We start from the raw sequence: 20,029 nt of genomic DNA on the forward strand, positions 1-20,029 counted from the left end.
ATGTTCACGTGAAAAAAAAAAAACATTTCAGAAAAAAGACGAAAAACCTGAATGCAGAAAGTGAAACACCTGACCCTGCAAAATAAAACAAATGAGTGCGGATCTGAAGCACGTGACGTGGATAGTTTTATTTGATGGTTATTGAACTTTCAGGTGCGTTTACAGGTGATGGGACAGCTCAGAATGAGAGCGGGTTCTGGATCGAAGACACGTTCTGGACTTTATGAATGAGCACGGACAGCCGTTTCCATGGAGACGGATCAGCTGCTGCACTGCGTCTCCAGCTTAACACCCTGCAGCTCATCTCCCGGTCCCGGTTCAGGTCGGGCTTGCAGCCTCATGACTCCGTTTAGGTTGGCTCAGCCCGCTCTGCTGCCCACGTGTCACTCACGGTGATGAAGCCTCCTCCTCTTCGTCCTTTGGTGTGAAAATCAGCCTCATACCGTCTCTGAGCTTTGACGCTGCCCGGTACCAGTCTGCGTATGACAGACCAACAGAGTGGGCGATTCGGTTCGGTTGTGCACTGTCGAGGATGACGGACTCAAAGGAGCACGGAGGAGCGCAGCCGCAGTTCTGCGTGACGCTCCCACCGCAACCCTGAGCTGAAGCAGGTGGAGAAGATCTGGACTTCGTCAGAATATTTGGAGATGTGCGCCGAACCAGAGAGGGGGTCCATCTGATTCATCCCGCGCCCGGTTTGTGCGGTTTCCTACATTCAGTCTTTAGATTTACTCCGAATAAATTTCGTGTGCGGAGTTTTGGACTGAGGGTGGTGTGAATGAAGAGTCCTCGGGGAATAAAAGAGTTAACTGGAGCTTTTTACATGCAGTCTGGCTGCGGCTTCTCTGCGCTGCACTTGATCTGCTTGGAAACGTGTGACACATCCCGGTAACGGTGTGACGGTTTGGGATGTTAGGGGGGATTTTTCTGGAGGAATCGCAGTTCTGTGAGCGCCGAACCGCAGATCGTGCCGTGAGTGTGTGGACGGGTTTTGTTTGGGATCTCTGATAGCCCTCATCGTGTGCAAATGAGCGCATTCGTGAGACTTTGTCAGACTTTTGAACGGAGTCTGGAGTGACGTTCAGCTCGAGCAGGGATCTCCTTGGAAACGGTTAGTGACAGATCCGCAACCCCCGCCCCCTCAACAGGGATGGTCGGAGCTGATACGACTGCTCCCCCTCTAGCAGCCAGATGTTACCCGGCAGGATGGCCCTGAGCCCAGCTGGCGTGCTGTGCGGCCCGCTGGAGGAGCTGCAGGAACTCGCCTTCATCGAGAGGCCGATCCGTAGGAGCCTGAAGGTGGGTGTGTGTGTGAGAGAGAGAGACGTAAAGTGATGAGGAGGAGGGTGAGTTAGTGGGAGGAAGATCAGCAGTCTCAGTGGAAGAAGCAGAAGGGAGACCCGCAGCATGACGCAGTTAGTCCGCCTGTCTGTCTGCAGAGAGACAGATAGGTCTGAGGTGCACCGAGAAAAACGGCCAATAACTGGTCGATTAATCAGTAATCATGAGAAACAGAGTGAAGCTGTCTCTGATCTAATTTAAGACAGTCGCTAATCATGACTGATCAGTAACTGAAAAGAAACGCGCTGCCTGGTTCTTACACCTGTAGCTGTGTGGGCGGGGTTTCACCATGATGACAATGGGGGGGGAGGCGGAGCTTGGGTGTTCTTACGGGAGAAAGCTGATGCGATGACGACAAACACACCTACACTGTGTGCATGTGTATGTGTTGTTATGGGTGACAGTGGTCAGTCAGACCTCAGGTGAGCTTCTCCGTGTCCTCTCATGACCTTCCTGCACGTGCAAACGCTCAGGACAGTTCCTCATTGACAGACGTAACCTGGAATTATCTGTGTTGCGCCCATAACAAGAGCTGTTCCATTTCTCCAAACACTAAGGAAAGGAGCTTCAGTGCTTCCTTTATTGCTTCCTTTAGCAGAGGAGACACTGGAGCATCCTTTATGAAAGGGAGGAGAAAAAGCCAAATCTTAATTCATAGCATCTGATCGTTCATGAAAACAGTCAACATATTAAACAAAGTGAAGCAGATCATGAGAACATTCATCATAGCTGCATTTTCCATTTCAGGATTAGAATATTTTAATAATCCCTAAGGAAATTATGTGGTTTCATCCATAACCCGTTGATATATTTATAGTTTTTATAGCTGTTAAACTCACAGCTGAGATCTGAACATTACACAGCTGGAATAAAACTACTTCCGGTTGAGTTGTTGCTCCATGAATGCATAACGCTGTATGAGCTCAAGATTATGATCTATATCAGGGGTGGGGAAACTCCAGGCCTCAAGGGCTGGCGTCCTGCAGGTTTTAGATGTGTCCTTGATCCAACACAGCCGATTTAAATGGCTAATAACCTCCTCAACATGTCTTGAAGTTCTCCAGAGGCCTTGTAATGAACTAATCATTTGATTCAGGTGTGCTGACCCAGGGTGAGATCTAAAACCTGCAGGTCACCGGCTCTTGAGGGCTGGAGTTCCCCACCCCTGATCTATATGAGCAGATCAAAGTGTGTGTAAGGTTCTGTATAATCAGTGATCATTAGTAATCATTAGTAATGTCCTTTGTTGTATTAGAGGCTTTAGGAGTCATGTTTACTTCAGGTCAGGTGGGATCAGTGATGATGGAGACAAGCAAAAAAATAATAAATAAATACCGTATACACAAGATAACTGCCAGAGGGCAGACGCTTAAACACCTGGTGTCCTGGGTTTGTGCAGTCCTGCAAGATGTTGCGTGCCTTTTTGAGACAGCGGATGTTACAGCGGTCCTTCAGTGATTTTCTAGGCCATGTTAGCAACCCTTTTTAATCAGAATACTTTAATAAGGAAATTGTGTGGGTTACAGTTGATCCAAGACAATAACAGTAACAGATAGTAAATAATACTATATAATCCAAAGTTTACATAATATAAGAAATAGCTCTAATATATACAAATAGCTCAATTATAAATATGCCTTCTTGTGTGCCATGCTGCGGCTCAAGAACTACACAGAGATGCAATACATCACCACACCCTCAAAGGCCTTCTTCACAATTTCCAAGGTGTTTGAGCTCCATTGGAGGTCTGTGTCCATATCAGAATCAGAATTAATAAAGCATTCTGATTCTGATTCTGATATACACATTCAAGAGCTTGAAGCTGGACACCCTCTCCATCCACTCTATTGACGTAGATGTGCTGCAGGTTGGACTTCCTCCTCCTGAAATCAGTGATCAGTTCTTTGGTCTAGGGGTGTTACGGATTAAGTTGTTGTCTGCACACTACCCTAGCAGTCTTTGGACCTCATCCCTGTAATTGTAGGATGATTTATTAACAATGGGCTGTAATTTAGTAACAAAGATGCAGCCAGGTAAAAATCAACATTCTGCCAAGAGCAGCGTGAATTAGTGGCTCAAAAATCAATTTTATGCTCAGGTTTTTCTATCTTTTTAAATAAAAAGAAGAGGCTGAAGGAAAATCAGGATCAGCTTTGAGAGTGTGTGAAAGAAAGAGAGAGAGAGAGAGAGAGAGAGAGCTTTATTGATCCCACAAGGGAAACTTTTGTCCTACATCAGCATGGTAAAGAGTACAAATTGTACTGTCCACAGTAAACAACAATTTAACAACACCATGAAAATAAATGTGCCACAGTTGTCTGGTAAGGGCTTTATACTATGAGTGCAAGAATGTATATATTTAAAACTGACAATGTGCAAAAGAAAAGTGCAAATTGCAATAACATGCCCACTTAAAATCTAAGAACAATAGCTGCATGAAGATATACAATAACGATAATACAAAATAATGTTTGGGATCTTATGCTTGACAGGTGTCTTCACCTGTCACAGAATGAAGAATTAATATACAGCTTTATAGAGAACAGTAGGAATGATTTCTTGAAGTGTTCTTTATGGCAGTGATGTTGAATCAGTCAGAGGGAGAAGGAGCTCTGCAGGTTCAGAAGTCTGGAGTGATAGTGTGCTCAGTGAATACCTCAGGGAGCAGAAACCCAAAAAGGGGAGGAAGAAGGAGGAGAACATCACAGAAAGACAGGACCCTGCACAGCATGTACCACACTCAGAAGAACTGGCTAATACTGAGAAATCCTACCAGTGGCTGGACAAAGCTGGACAGAACGACAGCAGAGAGGCACTAATGGCAGCAGAGCACAAAATTCACAGAGGCTGGGGTCTATCACACCAGGCAAGACCCCAGGTGCAGGCTGTGTAAAGATGTCCCTGAGACAATCCAGCACATAACAGCAGCGTGCAAGATGCTAGCAGGCAGGGAATACATGGAACCCCATAACCAAGTGGCTGGCAGAGTATACAGAAACATCTGTGCTGAGTATGGCCTGGAAGTCCCAAGGTAAAAATGGGAGATGCCCCCTAGGGTGGTCGAGAACAGTGTTGGTCAAGTTACTTGAAAAAACTAATTAGGTAACTAATTACCAGTGTTGGGACTAACGCGTTATTAAGTAACGCGTTACAGTAACTGCGTTATTATTGTGGTAACGAGCACGGTAACTAGTTATTATGCCAAAACCAGGAACGCGTTACTCGTTACTGGGATTTAGATAGGCTCGTTACTCGTTACTTCGTGTGGTGGATATCGCGGAGCTTCCACAGATTCAATAACATAAGCAAGTGGTGGAAGCCAGCAGGTGGATGAAGGAAAAGGGAGGCAAGAGGAGAGACCCGAAGCGGCCGCCGGTCCGCGTGTCAGGTGAACTGAACTTCAGGTAAGAAGTTATGACCTGCAGTCTATCTGAGTCACATATAAACCAAGTTTAGGTGGAGTTTATTTTCGGTATGCTGACATTTTCGTACTGCGTGCTAGCTAGCATGACGGAGTTTCTATACAGCTGTGTGGGTGCTATGTTACTGATGTTGAACTTTATTCTCTCCACTCCCGTTTCTACTTCAATCACGAAACTGATCAATGATCAGCTGATCGGCTTTTCTCTCTTGTTTATTTATCGCCCACTTTGCGCCAGAAAGAGGAAACCAGCGGATGTCGCGTTAAACAACAGCATCACGTTTAAGCTTGATCAGCTGTTGTTAGAATTTATTTAATATTAATTGCTAGTATCAGCTGATGTTTGTTGGAGCCACAGCTGTAAAGCTGCTGGTCATGATATCGGTTTGGTTATCTGGTGAGAGGGAAACATGCAGATGAAACCAGGAGATGTCCTTACTGAATCATCAGAGCTGAACAGGTGATGGAGAAACAGGTTTACCTTTTAGGTGACATGAATGAGTTGAAGGGAAGTTATGAGCTGTTTCTGAGAGACAAATAACACCAGCATCCTTTTCTACGTAGCTGACAGCTGGTAACTGTGCAGGGGCGGGTCTAGCAAAGTGTTGCCAGGGGTCCATGTAGGGCATTAACAGGGAAAGGGGGGGACAAGGAAATAGTTTTCTTTATTATTGTCATTTAAAATGTCTCGCTTTTAAAAAAATAATTATCTGAGTCTTACAACAAACAATTGATAGATTGATACATATATACCATCAGAACAGTGTACATCACTGTCACAACAGTGTTTATTTTCATTCAAAGGCTTTATGATTTTTCCTATAATGGTGGGCCGGTCTCTAGTCAAAATGCCCGGGACGATTGTTTTGTCCCAGTCCAGCCCTGGATGCAGCTCATCTGCAGTCTGGTGTTACCTACATCTTCCTATTCAGAAGGCAGAATTTCCAAGTTCTGAGTACAATCAAAAGCACCACGACTGCAGTTTTTGTGTTGGATGTAAAAAGCAGGCTAGAATCATGGCGGCGGTCAACGATGGTCCAGGCGTGGGATTTCTCTCGTGGAAATGTGCACATTATTTTTTCCTTTCTATTGATAGGTGGCACAGTGCACTTGTGGCAAGTAGGCAAGATAGAAGACTGACAATCTTGCTGGGTATCCAGTTACGGAAGCAACACATTAACAAGAGAATTCTGAGTAAAACCAAAGTTACTTTCCCTAGTAACTAGTTACTTTGAAAGTAACGAGTAACTTGAAGTAACTGAGTTACTTTTTTAGAGAAGTAACTAGTAATGTAACTAAGTTACTAATTTAAAGTAACTTACCCAACACTGCTAATTACTGATTACTTCTCCAAATAAGTAATCCCAATAATTTACTGATTACTTATTTTCAAAAGTAATTTGTTACTTAGTTACTTTTTAAAAACATGATACACAACCTGAATACGTAATAAAGCAATAGACCTTTCAGCCCAAATCTATTTTGTATGCATAATCCATCATATAAAATTGAATCAAATGGAAAGCCTCTTTTGAAAAATTGTTTTATGCGTTTTAATCTTTTAATTTTATGCACTACATTAAGCAAAATTAATTATATGCAACTGTCTTTGACTTGAAGAAATTCTTTAACATTTAAACCTATTTTAGTAATAGGTTTAAATGTTTAAATGTTATTTAAATGTAAATAGCAGAAAATAAAAAAAAATAATTTTATTTTATAAAATAAAAAAATGTTTTGTGTTTACACTCGCTCTTTCAAAACACAACAAAAAACAGCTTTTTCCACTGGGCCATTCAGACTGTTAACAAATACTACCCCCTCTTCCCTCACATATGTATAGCCCTTAACTGACCTCTGAACTCCTAACTGTTGCTCAGACCTGATTCTGGGATCCTCTCGTACTCATAATCACTCTCACCGAGGCAGTGACCTTATGACCCTAACTGTCCAATCAAATTCTTTCCTCCCATAAAATGCTCTTGTTCTCATTTCCTGCAAGTTTACACATGCTCATTTTAATGCATTATTTTTTTGCTTTTACATCCTATCACTCAATGTTCTCAAAAAGTGATCCCAATCCATGTCCCAACACAACTGTTTCCAATGTGCTGCAACTGAGTGAAAACAAGGTGATCATTATAATCAGGTGTTTTGGAGTAGGGAAACGCCTCAAAACCTAAAACAAGCAGTCCCAAGGAATAGAATTTAGAAGAATTTAGAAGTCAGTATAAGCTCAATCTCAAGACAACACATTCCAGGAGTTACGAAAGCTTAATTCACATTTGCATATCAACCACAGAGGTGATCAGGAAAGACCACCAGAGACTGCAGACACAAAGCTGTAATCTTACAAAGATTACACTTTCATAAGCTGACTGCAGTTTTAGAGATTTTTAATGTCATATTTACCTCTGATGGTCTGATATATGATCAGGGTCTGTGTTGGGTCAACTGTCATTAAAGCTTACCTAAGGACAGCACAGTCATATCAAACAGGTGACTCCGATCAGCTGACTTTATATTTTTGTTTTTCCCATCAGACTGCAGAAGAGATTGATCAGCTGACTGTGGATGAAGACCTAAATGACATTGAGAGAGCTGTCTACCTCCTCAGGTGAGTCTCAGCAAAGGATTATGCGCAGGTCAACAGCACTTCAAACTGAAACTCCACCTAGTGCCCCAGGTTTGTCAGACAGCTCCAGGTGCAGATCTGTTCATTCCTGTGACCATAACCCTTTTTAACCTGCCATAGAGTTTCTTTTTCTCTAAGTTAAATAGGTTAAAATGAGACTAAAATAAGTTCAGCTATGTTTACAGTAAAGAACAAATACAAAACTTTTGTAGGTATGTTGATTTCTGGATGCCTCGGGTGGAGCTGAATGCGTTGTCCTCCACCCGTCCTCCTTTGCTGTGACCCAGTAAACTGCAGAGCTAATTGAACACTGGAGGTAATCAGCAGTCCAATCCCAGAGGGTCTAAACTAGTTCTCTGAACTCATTCATAAACAGGACTTAAGCCTACAGGACTCAGACTGGAGTCTGGAGCAGATCTGAACCCATAAACTAACAGCGGTGCGATAAACCTGCCCTGTTCAGGTTGTCTTCGCTTGTTTGCTTGTTATTTTTTAAAACAACAATATTTTTTTTATTATTCTCAAATAAATATAAAGTAAAGACACAGAAGCAAAACAACAAAAATATATATATTTTTTAAACGAGACGCAAACAAGCCTCATGAGATCACAAGCAGTATATTCGTAGTGCTTGCCCAAATAAATGGGAGGGTTACATCAGAAAGAGCAACTTTTTGGGGGTCAAAATCAAAACCCAAGAAGTATAATCCTTCACTGCTCACATTAAGTCTGTGGATAGGAACATAAGGTTCACCAGGAAGATACAAAGGATAATAGTTTGCTGTTTTTGGACTGTGCCGTGTGCTTTGAGGAGAATGGAAACCTCAACATTGAAGTTTACCTGAAGCCCACACACACCGATCAGTACCTCCTCTTTGACTCCCACCACCATCTGGAACACAAACTGGAACACAAAGACAAAGTTTGAAAGAGCAGTGAAAGACGCTATGTATGTCCACTGTGAAGGACCATGTTTGAACAGTGGGCGGGGCTTATGACACCAACTGTCTGCAATCTATAATCCAGTTTGGAGATCCTTTCCAGACGCCTTAATGCCCACTCACATCCTGGGGCATTTGATCTCAGGAAGTCACATGATTTGTTGGGGCAAGGTCTGACAATGGGTTCACCCGAAACCTTGGCCCACACCCGTATTCACACAGCGTGTCAACAACCCCCTGGGGACACTCCCATAGGGCTTAAAAATCTGTGACTCTTCACCATTTGCTCTTAGATTTAAAGAAGCGCCTAAGATGAGAGGTGAAACATCTTCAAGAAACTTAAAGAAGTCCAGACACTTTTCTTTCCAAGGTCCTTAGATATCCTTGAGTAACCGATTTATTCAATATTTAGCACTAGTAACAGGTTTGCATGCCTGTAATTTTTAATAAACACATTCTCAGCATACAGTGATATCTTTGGTCTGTCCCATTCTTATTTCACTGTGATCATTTATTATATAGTCAGGTAGAGAGTGTTGTGACCACTGATCAGAGCAGTTCAGTCAAGTTTTGTGTTTAAGGCTTTAGGGCATGGTGTTAGCATGGTGTCATACATTGACTCAGTAAGACATCTTCCTCCATGCGGCTAGTCAGCTTTAGCTGCTTAATTGTTTTCCCTTTTCCCTGCTTAAAATAAAGAGCAGTAGTTTGTTGTGTTTCAGCAGTAGTAACAGCAGTAGAAGATGAAACTGAACAGTGCAAAGCAGCTACCATAGACCAGTCCACACCTTTCTGACCTGGAAACATTCTGACTACTCATTCTATCTCCCCTCTTTCCTCCCCTCTCTCTTCCCCTCTGTCTCCCCTTCTATGTCAACTCTGCATCCCCGCTGTCTCCCCTCGGCTCCTCAGTGTTGGTCAAGAGGTGCAGAGGGTCAGTGTCATCAGTAACCTCCCAAGTCTCGTCCGACAGAATCCAGCTGAAACATTTCGTAGAGTGGTACCAAAAGTTCGGGTAAGTTACCTCTGTCACACTGTACTTCAAGAACATCGGAGTATGGCCGCAAAATGACAGGTGCAATGTACAGGTGTGTCTTACAGGTAACCTGTCCTGTCTGTGTGACCCAGGAGGTTCTGAACGGAGCTGGAGCTGAAATCCAGCTGGCTGCAGCAGCGTCATTTTTAACCATCCTTCAAGATGACATCATACTGATCCACACCCACACTTACTCCATCCTAAAGATTGTCTTGTTGCACCTGAACCACAGAGACACAGGTAAAAACACCTGATTCACGGATACACAGGTGTGTGGTTGCGATTTTTGTGTAAGTGCTGTAATTGTGGTGTTATTCTTTGATGGACTTTTCCAGTCCACGGTGTACGTATGACAGCTGGGATAGGCTCTATCATCACATCCCAAAGACAATATTCAATAAAAGCAAGTTTTGCTTGCTCCAGATTTTAAGAATATTACATGGCTTATAAATGATGACATCAGTTTTACACAGCCAACATACAGGTATAAAACACCTGTACATCTGACATTCTGACATCAAAGTTGCCTTGTTTGTAACTGATTTTGCCATCTTCATTGACAGTGGTGAGCACCGCCTGGCTGGAAACTCTGCTATTAGCCATCAACGCTCTGCCCAAAGAAACCATCAAACAAGAGGTCAGTTAATGCTGGACTTTCAGGTTCTACCTCTTTATGGCTAATCAGTTAATCCAAAATGCTGCAGTCAGAGTACTGACAAGGACTAGAAAATGAGAGCATATTTCTCCTATTTTGGCTTCCCTTCATTAGCTCCCTGTTAAATCCAGAAATTAAAATCCTGCTCCTCACATACAAGGTCTTAAACAATCAGGCCCCATCTTATCTTAATGACTTTATAGTACCATATCACCCCATTAGAGCACTTCGCTCTCGCACTGCAGGCTTACTTGTTGTTCCTAGAGTATTTAAAAGTCAAATGGGAGGGAGAGCCTTCATTTTTCAGGCCCCTCTTCTGTGGAACCAGCTTCCAGTTTGGATTCGGGAGACAGACACTATCTCTACTTTTAAGATTAGGCTTAATTGCAAAAGAATTGACTTGAACTGATTATTTACCAGATTTATATGGTCAATGAAATGCGTATCTCCACAGGTGCTGAACCCCCTACTACATCAGTCTCAGCTGTCTCACGCTCCTCAGGCTCGGCTGGCCAGCTGTCGCATTTTAGGAAAAGTTGCCTGCAAATTTGATTCCTACATGTGAGCTGCAGCATGTAGTACTCTGTGTACTGTAGTAATATAATACAAAGAGTTCTCTTATTTGGTCTAATACTAACTCTGTTTCTGTGCATCAGCGTGAAGAAGGAGCTGCTGCCTTTGGCTCGTTCTTTATGTCAGGACCCGGAGTTTGAAGTCCGAGCCTGTATGTGCCGTCAGCTGGAGAGTATTGCGAGAGCCACTGGGTAATTGCAAGCAAATACTGAATAAACAATCATTGGGTAAAACACAACACTGACCAATCAAAAGCCCTGCACCGACCAGATGAAATCTCACCACTAACCAAACAATAACCAAGCAACCAAAAATCAAACAAAACCCAACACCTACCAAACATATGTGCTGTTTTTCTTTCAGGGTGGATGACACCAGAGCAGAGCTTCTTCCTGATCTAGTGGAACTTGCTGGAGATGAGGACAGCAGTGTCCGCCTTGCTGCCTTTGACACAATCACCAACCTAATGGAGATGATGGACAGCGGTAAGTCAGATTTCATGCGGTATGCATAGGTGGCCCAATATTTTAGTCTATTCAGTGTGTATTTGTAAACAGCTGGTTTAAAAATTCTTCTTCTCAGATGACCAACTCCACATTGTCATTCCTTTGGTGATGGCGGTGTGTGAGGCCTCGCTGCAGGAGGATGAAGCAATTATGGCATCTTTGTCATTCCAGTTTGGGAAGCTCTGCAATGAATTGGCAGGTGTGTTTCAGCAGTAAATTGACACAGTAGGACCAGTAGAAACAAAAGTCATTTGTTTATATTAATTTTTGTTAAGACATATCAGGAATGTGAAAGGTTGCAAATAGCAGCAGGTCTGGGAGTTCGGTGAGCTCTACACTTCTAAAGTTACCTGGTGTGAAAGCCTTGCCCCTATAGAACACCAGCACTGCAGAATATCTGAACACTGCCTGCTGAGGGATAGGAACCTGGAAGGAGTGTTTGAAAAGAGCAGTCTGTTGTGATCCACAGAAGTGATCTGAAACACTCTGTTTTAGATAACTTCTGTGGATCATACTGTTTGATGATCGTGTTTCAGGCTCACTGTCAGACGAGCAGAAGAGTCATTTACTGCAGACGTTTAAGGAGTTGTGTACCACTGGCCTGCAGACTGAGGGAAACCAGACTGATAGCAACAACGAATCCACGCTTATCCGCTGCAACTGCTGCTACAATCTGCCGGTAGACACGTGCACACAAACTCACAGACAAACCCTCACAGTTCGTCAGCTCTTTAGGTGGTGGGGTCACTTCCTGTTCTCTCCATCCAGGCTATGGTGGTTTTTGCAGACACAGCTCACTTCCTATCGGAGCTGTACCCTTCTTTCTCTAGTCTTTGTAGTGACCCAGAGGTCTGTGTCCGGCGCAGCGCAGCAGCCAGTTTCCACCAGGTGAGATCCAGGCCTGATTCCAGATGGTCTGTTCTCGGAGATTGGGCCTTTTGGCTGAGAAAGAAAGACATAAATGATCAAATAAAATTGCTAAATGATTGCCTCACTCTGATTGACTGCTTCCTTTCCCACCTTGCTGTCAGGTGGTCAAGTTGCTTGGTTCAAAAGTCCAGCTGCTCCACAAAGAACTTCTGTGTCTGCTTCAGGATGATGCACTGGAGGTGAGCGGCAATGCCCACTATCACTGTTTCAACAATCAGGATTTAGAGCCAAATGCCAATAACTTTCTGTGATGTCACACTTTAGAAAATCATACATCAGGTTTCGTTTGAATAAAGTGTTATGTTTGATTTTCTCTTGAGGTGCTGGATGCTCTGATGACTCATGTAGAAGAAACTTTGGAGGCAGTTCTGTCACGAGGAGAGAACCAGTCGCTGGACAACAAGGTGAGAAAATAAAACTTAATTTTCATTTTCACTTTAGTTCATCTCTCATTGTTTCCTTTAATCAAGTTCCCAGATCTGATGGCAGGACTACTGTTAGCTGAACAGAAGATTGGACGTTCCTTACGTTGGCGGCTTCACGAGAAGCTCCTGCAACGTTATAGCTGCCTGGCAAGACTGCTACCTGGAGAGCTGCTACACCAGAGCTTCTCCCCTCGCATCTTCATTATCCTCACCACCAATGTGAGCACTGCCACATGCCACACCATGTCACAGCATGCTACATACAACATCCCATAGCATCCCACAGGTGAACCTGTGACAATAACACTGCTGTTTTGGTTGCAGAAAGTGTTGCCGGTACAGAAGGCGGCAGCTCGCACATTCTGCACATTCCTGCGCTACAACCGCAAACAGGAGCAGCGTCAGGAGATGATGGGGCGACTCATACAAGGTCAGAACATTTCTGGTTCTTCTGGTGCTTTTACTCTGATATTTGAACAGCAAAACATCAATAGGAATGCAGCTAACATGTAAATGCTCACAATCTGATAATCTCAGATCTGGCTCAGGGACGCAGCTACTGGAATCGTCTGAGGTTCCTAGATGTTTGTGAAACTGCCACAGAGATTTTCTCCAGAAAATACTTCAACAAACATTTCCTGATTCCAGCACTGGAGCTAGTCCATGACCCAGTTGCCAATGTCAGGTACATCATACTCATTCTGTCCAATGAGACATTGGCAAATCTGTCCGACATCCTACTAAACACACCTGTCTGGCTCTCAGGTACAAGCTGTGCCAGTTGCTGCCCAGGTTGCGTTCTTCACTTCGTCTGCCGGCTGACAAACAGCTGCTGCAGAAACTTGACTTCTGCGTCCAGAAGCTGCTTTGCAAAGAGAAAGACAAAGATGTGGTGGCCATGATTCGCAAGGTAACACCTACCAGAGTCCAGACTAGTCCAGATTTCAGATTCTGACCGTGTTATTGATGAAGGTGATCAATGTTTCCATTGTCTTTTCCAGACAGTCTTGGAACTGGACAAACTAGACCTCTCAGAACCTGTAAGAAGTTGCTTTAACATGGAGCTGAAATGAGAATACATCAGGTTTACTGCTGACCTCTAACCTCCCTCATGTCTTGTGTCTGTGGACAGTTTCATAAGAGGCAGGAGAGGGACTTGTTGGACCAGAAGAAGGAGAAGGAGGAGACGCTGTTGCTGGAGATGGTGAGTCTGAGACCCGCTGCTAGACTACACCCTGAGCTGCCTTGCTTTGTTATAAAAACGCCTTTGTGTTGTCAGGAACAGCTGGAGAGGCAGCAGAATGAAGGAAAACTGAACTCTGACAAACATCCGGAGAGAAAAAGTGAGCTGGCCTTTTTTGGGGGGGTGGGGGGGGGGAGTCTCAGCAGAAATTTAAACCTGCAGTTCAGTCTGTAAACCGTGTTTCTTTGACAGGAAGAGACAGCAAGACCGGTCTATCTGCCACCAAGTCCATGTCTGTGTCCTCATCTGCAGGCGCCTCATCCTCCTACGGTGAGACGATGATGATGATGTTAATGATGGTGATGATGGTGATGATGATCTCCTCTCTGTGCAGATAAAGAGATGAGAAAGGCAAAGCTGTCACGGAGTCGGTCTCTCACCAGTCAGCCGACGACGTCTAAACCTGTGACGTCAGACAGATCTCTGTAAGAACATCAACTTCCTCCACTCTCACCCTTAGTTACATAAACCTTCTGCAGCACAGAAAAAGTGTGTGTCTGTGTATTAACAAGGCTGATACAAACGTCAGTCTGAGTCTAGCCTGAGGTTTGAATTCTGCTATACAAAGATCTCATCTGTGACCAACTATGAATATTATATATATTATAATATTGACAAAGTAAAGACCATTAATACAAAATAAGACTGCATGTAAAATAACATTTACTACAGTAAAAAAAGATAATACTAATAATACCTCGTTGGCTGCAAATGAACTGGTCGCCATTCTTCTGAAGTTTCTTTACAATTATCCACTTATAGTCCAGTTTTTTTAGCTAAAGCTTTTACCCAGCACATTGCACGCTCCTGCTTCCTGCTTGCTTACCGGTAGCCTATACCCACTCACACACAAGCAGTGCAATATTTGTTTAGGCAAGCTTGACCTTCAAAATAAAAGCAGCACCATTTCAACTAAATAAAATAAAAAGTAACAGATCCCACTTGCAATTACAGCTATGACATTGACAAAAAATTATGTAAACAATATCCTTATGGCAACAGTTACACAATGGATGGCATTACCTTGGCCTCCAGTAACACTGTGAGGAACCTTGGAGTTATTTTTAACCAGGATATGTCCTTCAATTTACATATTAAACAAATATGTAGGACTGCTTTCTTCCATTTGTGCAATATCTCTAAAATTAGAAATATCCTGTCTCAGAGTGACGCTAAAAAACTAGTTTATGCATTTATTACTTCGAGGCTGGACTACTGTAATTCATTATTATCAGGATGTCCTAAAAATTCCATGAAAAACCTTCAGTTAATCCAAAATGCTGCAGCAAGAGTACTGACAGGGACTAGAAAGAGAGAGCATATTTCTCCTATATTGGCTCCCCGTTAAATCCAGAATCAACCTTAAAATCCTTACTTAACACATAAAGTCTTGAATAATCATGCTCCATCTTATCTTAAAGACCCAATACCTTCTTATCTAAATGGTATTCAACAGGTACCTTATCAGAGGTAGCAGTAGGCACCATCTCAGTATCCTGTGTGTAATCTCAGGGTCCCTGTTTCATACAGTCCTGATCAAACGTTTAAGACCACTTGAAAAATGGCAAAAAATCATAATACGCATGGTTGGATCTTAACAAGGTTCCAAGTAGAGCTTCAACATGCAACAAGAAGAAATGGGAGTGAGACAAATAATTTTTTTGAGCGTTAAATTTATTGAGAACAATGCTTAAACTGAAACAGGCTGTTTTACAGCTGATCAAAAGTTTAGGACCACATGCCTTTAAAAGGCCAAATCTGTGCAAAAATGCGGATTCATTGTCATTTTCTGTCAGGAAGTCACACTGTCATGACATTCTGATGGCAAAGGCAAAAAAAACTTTCCCCTTTTGAACATGGTCAGGTTGTTGAACTGCATAAGCAGGGTCTCTTGCTGCTCTCCATCGCTGCTGAGGTGGGACGCAGTAAGACGGTCATTTGGAATTTCTTAAATGATCCTGAGGTTTATGGAGCAAAAAAGTCAAGTGGAAGACCAAAATACATTTCACTAGCACTGAGCCGGAGGATCCAATTGGCTGCTCGTCAAGACACTGGGCGATCCTCGACCCAAATTAAGGCCGTTACTGGTGCCGACCGCAGCCCCATAATCATCAGACAACATCTGAGACTGAAGGGCTTCAAACACAAAAAATGTCTTCAAAGGCCTCGTCTCCTTCAACACTACAGAACTGACCTTTTGGACTTTGCAAGAGAACACCAAACATGGGACATTGAAAGGTGGAAGAAAGTTTTATTCTCTGATGAGAAAAAATTTAACCTTGATGGTCCTGATGGTGTCCAACGTTACTGGCATGATGAGCAGATCCCACCTGCAATGTTTTCTACATGCCACAGTGGAGGGGGCGCCATAATGGTCTGGGGTGCTTTTTCCTTCAGTGGAACAATGGAGCTTCAGGAGGTGCAGGGGCGTCAAACAGCCACTGGCTATGTCCAGATGTTGCAGAGAGCATCCTTTATGACTGAGAGCCCTCGTCTGTGTAGTAACGACTGGGTTTTTCAACAGGACAACGCTATAGTACACAATGTCCACAGGACAAGGGACTTCTTCCAGTAGAGTAACATCACTCTTTTTAACTATCCTGCATATTCCCCTGATCTAAATCCAATTGAGAACCTTTCGGGATGGATGGCAAAGGAAGTTAACAAAAATGGACAACAGTTCCAGACAGTAGATGCCCTTCGTGTGGCCGTCTTCACCACTTGGAGAAATGTTCCCACTCACCTCATGGAAACGCTTGCATCAAGCATGCCGAATATTTGAAGTGATCAGCAATAATGGTGGAGCTACTCATTACTGAGTTCATGTTTGGAACTGTTTTGGGGGGTTTACGGGTTTCTTTGCAGGTGCGGTCTTAAACTTTTGATCAGCTGTAAAACAGCCTGTTGTTTTCAATAAATTGCATGTTCAAAAAACTGTTTTGTCTCACTCCCATTTCTTCTTGTTGCATGTTAAAGCTCTACTTGGAACCTTGTTAAGATCCAACAATGCAAAATACGATTTTTTGCCATTTTTAAGTGGTCTTAAACTTTTGATTGGGACTGTATTTTTCATTCTTTTTGGACTATAAAGACTTATTAAGCGATAATTCTATGGCACTGATTAATCCACAGATGAACATGTATCTTCTTAGTGTCTTTGTGTGTGTTGGAAATTTTTTAGGTTGGTTTGTATAAAATTTGCTCTTTTAATTAGAAACTATTTTTTTAACTCTACACAAGCTCTGAGAAAGACCTTACTCCACACCTTGCTAGCTAGCACACCCAGCTTCACATTTTCAAAAGAGTAATGGTTATGTATCTTCTGTAAAGACAGCAAAATCCAACCTGTGTCTGATGCATTCATCGGTGTGAGAATGGCTGTGCGTTGGTTCGAGAAATCCATTATATTCTAGTTGATTTATCAATTGTGTGTTTCAGGAAGGTCAAAGAGCTGAGCAGTGCATCTGCATCCGGGAAGGCCTCCATGTTGACCAGTAAAGGTAGCTTACTGACACTCAGGCCTGATCGACTTCAGAGTCAGTCTCCATATGAGTGTCTTTACTATTTTCCATGTCTCTTACAGATGACTCTTTAAGGACAGCTCACTTCAGCATGGGAGCCCAGTCTGCCTCCTCCATGCCAGTCCTGATCCGTAGCAACACTACTAGCCTCCTGGACAGGGCCAGTACGCTGGACCAGAGAGACCACAGGCCTAATACACTTGACTACAGGACTGGTAACATGGATCACAGGAACAATATAATGAACCACAGAACCAGTACATTGGACCAGAGAGACCACAGAACCAGTACCTTGGATCAGCGAGACCACAGAACCAGTACTCTAGAGCAGAGAGACCACAGGACCAGTACCTTGGATCAGCGCAGTAAAACAATGGATCGGGGGTGCAGCATGAAGGAAGGACAGTCCAGGAAGCTGTCCATGTGAGTTCGTTGTTCTAGCTTAAACCTGGGTCCTGTCCCACAACATGGCATTAGAAAAAGTGAGTTCAGGTGCTTTGGGACCAAACAGTTTATTAGAGGACCAAAGCAGCCATCTGTGGACATCACAGAATTACCATGAGATAAGAACCACATCGTAAATTGTTTGATCCACAGTTTTTTAATTTTTATCTACACTTTATTATCTTTATTACTTTATTTATCTACACCTGAGAGATTTAAAAATCAACCACGACCAACAAACAAATTAAATGTGTTTTTGACTCTTTCCCATTACACTCCTGTTTAAAGTTTAAACATAAATCCTTCACCGTGATCCAGAATTCAGCTCCTTTGGAGGCTCCACCTTTTATTTACTCACCATCATGATGGTGGTTTTCTTTGCCCATACAGATGAATGCAGAGCAGTAAAGTTATTGATTATTGATTGACCTCTGATCAGCTGATCTCAGGGCTACTGAGTAAGAAGTCTGATCAGGTTTCATTTTCTCTTATTTTGCAGAAACAGAAAGTCGAACTCTTTCAGCGTCCAATCGGGACGAGACTGAAGATGATGATATCATCATACCTCCACCAGGCCATCAGCCAGTCAGCATTCAGAAAAGAGTTTCCATTCAGCTTCAGGACATTACCCAGAATACATCAGGACCTCATCAGAGACAGGGGAGTCTGATTCTACCTGTATCTATTAAGAACTGTGTAGTCTGATGATCTCATCCTGCCACCTGATTGATTCAGTAAAAGAGTCCACCCACAGATTGTTGCTGTGTTCTTATTGGTTAAAGCAGGGGTCTCAAACTCGTGGCCTGGGGGCCACTTGCAGCTCCCTATGTTGACGTGAAGAAATATAATGCGGTTTGATCTGTGAGGTTACTTTTTTTGTTAGGGAAGATTTGTTTGTTGTTAAGTGCAATGTTAAAACAAGTTCTTTAAAAAGCCAAAAATGGACAGCAAGGCAATGTAACCAGAGAGTACAAACATGCTGAGGGATTGGCTGTGTTAGTTCAGTGAGAGAGTCAAAAACTAATGTGTACACAGCATTTTTACTCTGTTAAATATGAACAAAATGATAGCAGAAGTGCTACCACATGTCTAGCCAGAAAGAGAGGACCAATGTGTTTATTTGGTCATTCAATGAAAGGCTTCAGTTAAGAGAGAGGGAAAAAAATTGTCTTGTTATACAATATTTTAATTTTTTTTTAAAACCAAACAAACAAACACTACATTTCAGGAAATATTTGTGGGTGTTTTCTTGTTTGTTTGTTTTGTACTACTTGAACATTAAAGTGGCCCTCCAATGAGACGACAGTGCCGGGAGTGGCCCACAGCTCATTTAAGTTTGACACCCCTGGGTTAAAGGTTTCAGCTGCTGTCCTGTGACTTTTTTCTCTGAGCTTCTCTCATAGTGTCATTTCAATAAAAGTTCAAATGATCCCAAGGTCAGAAAAAAGTGAATATCAATCCCACTCCACCTGCAGCATTAACACGTTTCCTTACTGATTATCTAACAAAGTCATACGTTGTTAATCATCAGTCACGGTGAACAAACAAGGACTGAAAAACCCTACATGTAATGCAGTACTTTTACTTGATATTTGTACATCAGCGGAGGTTGAGAATACTTCTTCCACAGGTGAGCACCTATGAACACATCAGTGCTGCAGAGGATTCACATTAAATAGGTTTAATATTTCATAAATGCAACAGCACAGGACACACAACATGCTAATCAGCTGTAAACACAAAGTGCGGCTGATGGAGAGGTCTACATCAGAATTTCGCACAGAAGTTCAAAAAGTGGAAAAGAATAAAAAAACAACGTTTAAAACAAACAATAAAATATCAGAGCTAACTTACACTCAGTCACACTAGAGGAAAATATAGGAGAATAACCTTCATGTGACCAGGAGAAACCAGCTGAATGACTGCACTGAATTTTTTCACGTCTGGGGCTGATTGTAACTAATCCGGCAACCTATCACTGAATCATCTAACTTATAAACACAGACAGATTGCCAACATGGATAAATGACTCAGCCCTAAAACTTTGGCTCTGTCCTGTCGCACTTTACTCAGTCCTCACTTTGAGCGTTAACCCTAACATATCCCTGCTCCACAGTGATACTGGGACTTCCCAAAAAGTTGATTCTCTTCATCTGGACGTTTTCAGCGAGAAACGTTTTGTCATCATCAGGTGACTTCTTCAGTCTCAACTCACTGCAGGTTTCGAAACTTATAAACAGTACATTTGCACAATGACTGAAACTAGCCCACTGAATAATGGGCTGTGAGGTCAGTTCCTTGATCAATTATATGCAACTTGTCATGACCATTGATCAACAACCACTGATCAAAGCCTAT

The 20,029-nt window shown here is 42.7% G+C and overlaps 1 protein-coding gene across 3 annotated transcripts; it reads left to right on the plus strand.

Annotated features, from left to right (window-relative positions):
* Positions 1 to 274: 274 nt before the first annotated feature.
* ppp4r4 (protein phosphatase 4, regulatory subunit 4) lies at positions 275 to 19,195 on the plus strand. Of its 3 annotated transcripts, none has more exons than XM_005460230.4 (25): positions 275 to 1,299; positions 7,306 to 7,379; positions 9,251 to 9,353; positions 9,440 to 9,614; positions 9,938 to 10,011; positions 10,484 to 10,590; positions 10,686 to 10,793; positions 10,966 to 11,087; positions 11,185 to 11,307; positions 11,645 to 11,787; positions 11,877 to 11,996; positions 12,140 to 12,217; positions 12,359 to 12,442; positions 12,509 to 12,682; positions 12,788 to 12,893; positions 13,001 to 13,148; positions 13,229 to 13,373; positions 13,465 to 13,503; positions 13,596 to 13,667; positions 13,749 to 13,806; positions 13,899 to 13,976; positions 14,041 to 14,131; positions 17,145 to 17,206; positions 17,290 to 17,650; positions 18,171 to 19,195. In XM_005460230.4, exons 1-25 carry the CDS (start codon positions 1,192 to 1,194, stop codon positions 18,214 to 18,216), a joined length of 2,799 nt encoding a protein of 932 aa, XP_005460287.1. In that variant the 5' UTR covers positions 275 to 1,191; the 3' UTR covers positions 18,217 to 19,195. The 3 variants fall into 3 exon arrangements, with proteins under 3 accessions (XP_005460287.1, XP_005460286.1, XP_003455634.2); XM_005460229.4 differs by having other exon boundaries at positions 277 to 1,299; positions 13,743 to 13,806; XM_003455586.5 differs by having other exon boundaries at positions 280 to 1,299; positions 9,467 to 9,614; positions 13,743 to 13,806.
* The last annotated feature ends 834 nt before the right edge of the window (positions 19,196 to 20,029 follow it).

This window comes from Oreochromis niloticus, linkage group LG15 (genome assembly GCF_001858045.2).
Source record: "Oreochromis niloticus isolate F11D_XX linkage group LG15, O_niloticus_UMD_NMBU, whole genome shotgun sequence".
In the NCBI taxonomy this organism is placed as follows: Eukaryota; Metazoa; Chordata; class Actinopteri; order Cichliformes; family Cichlidae; genus Oreochromis; species Oreochromis niloticus.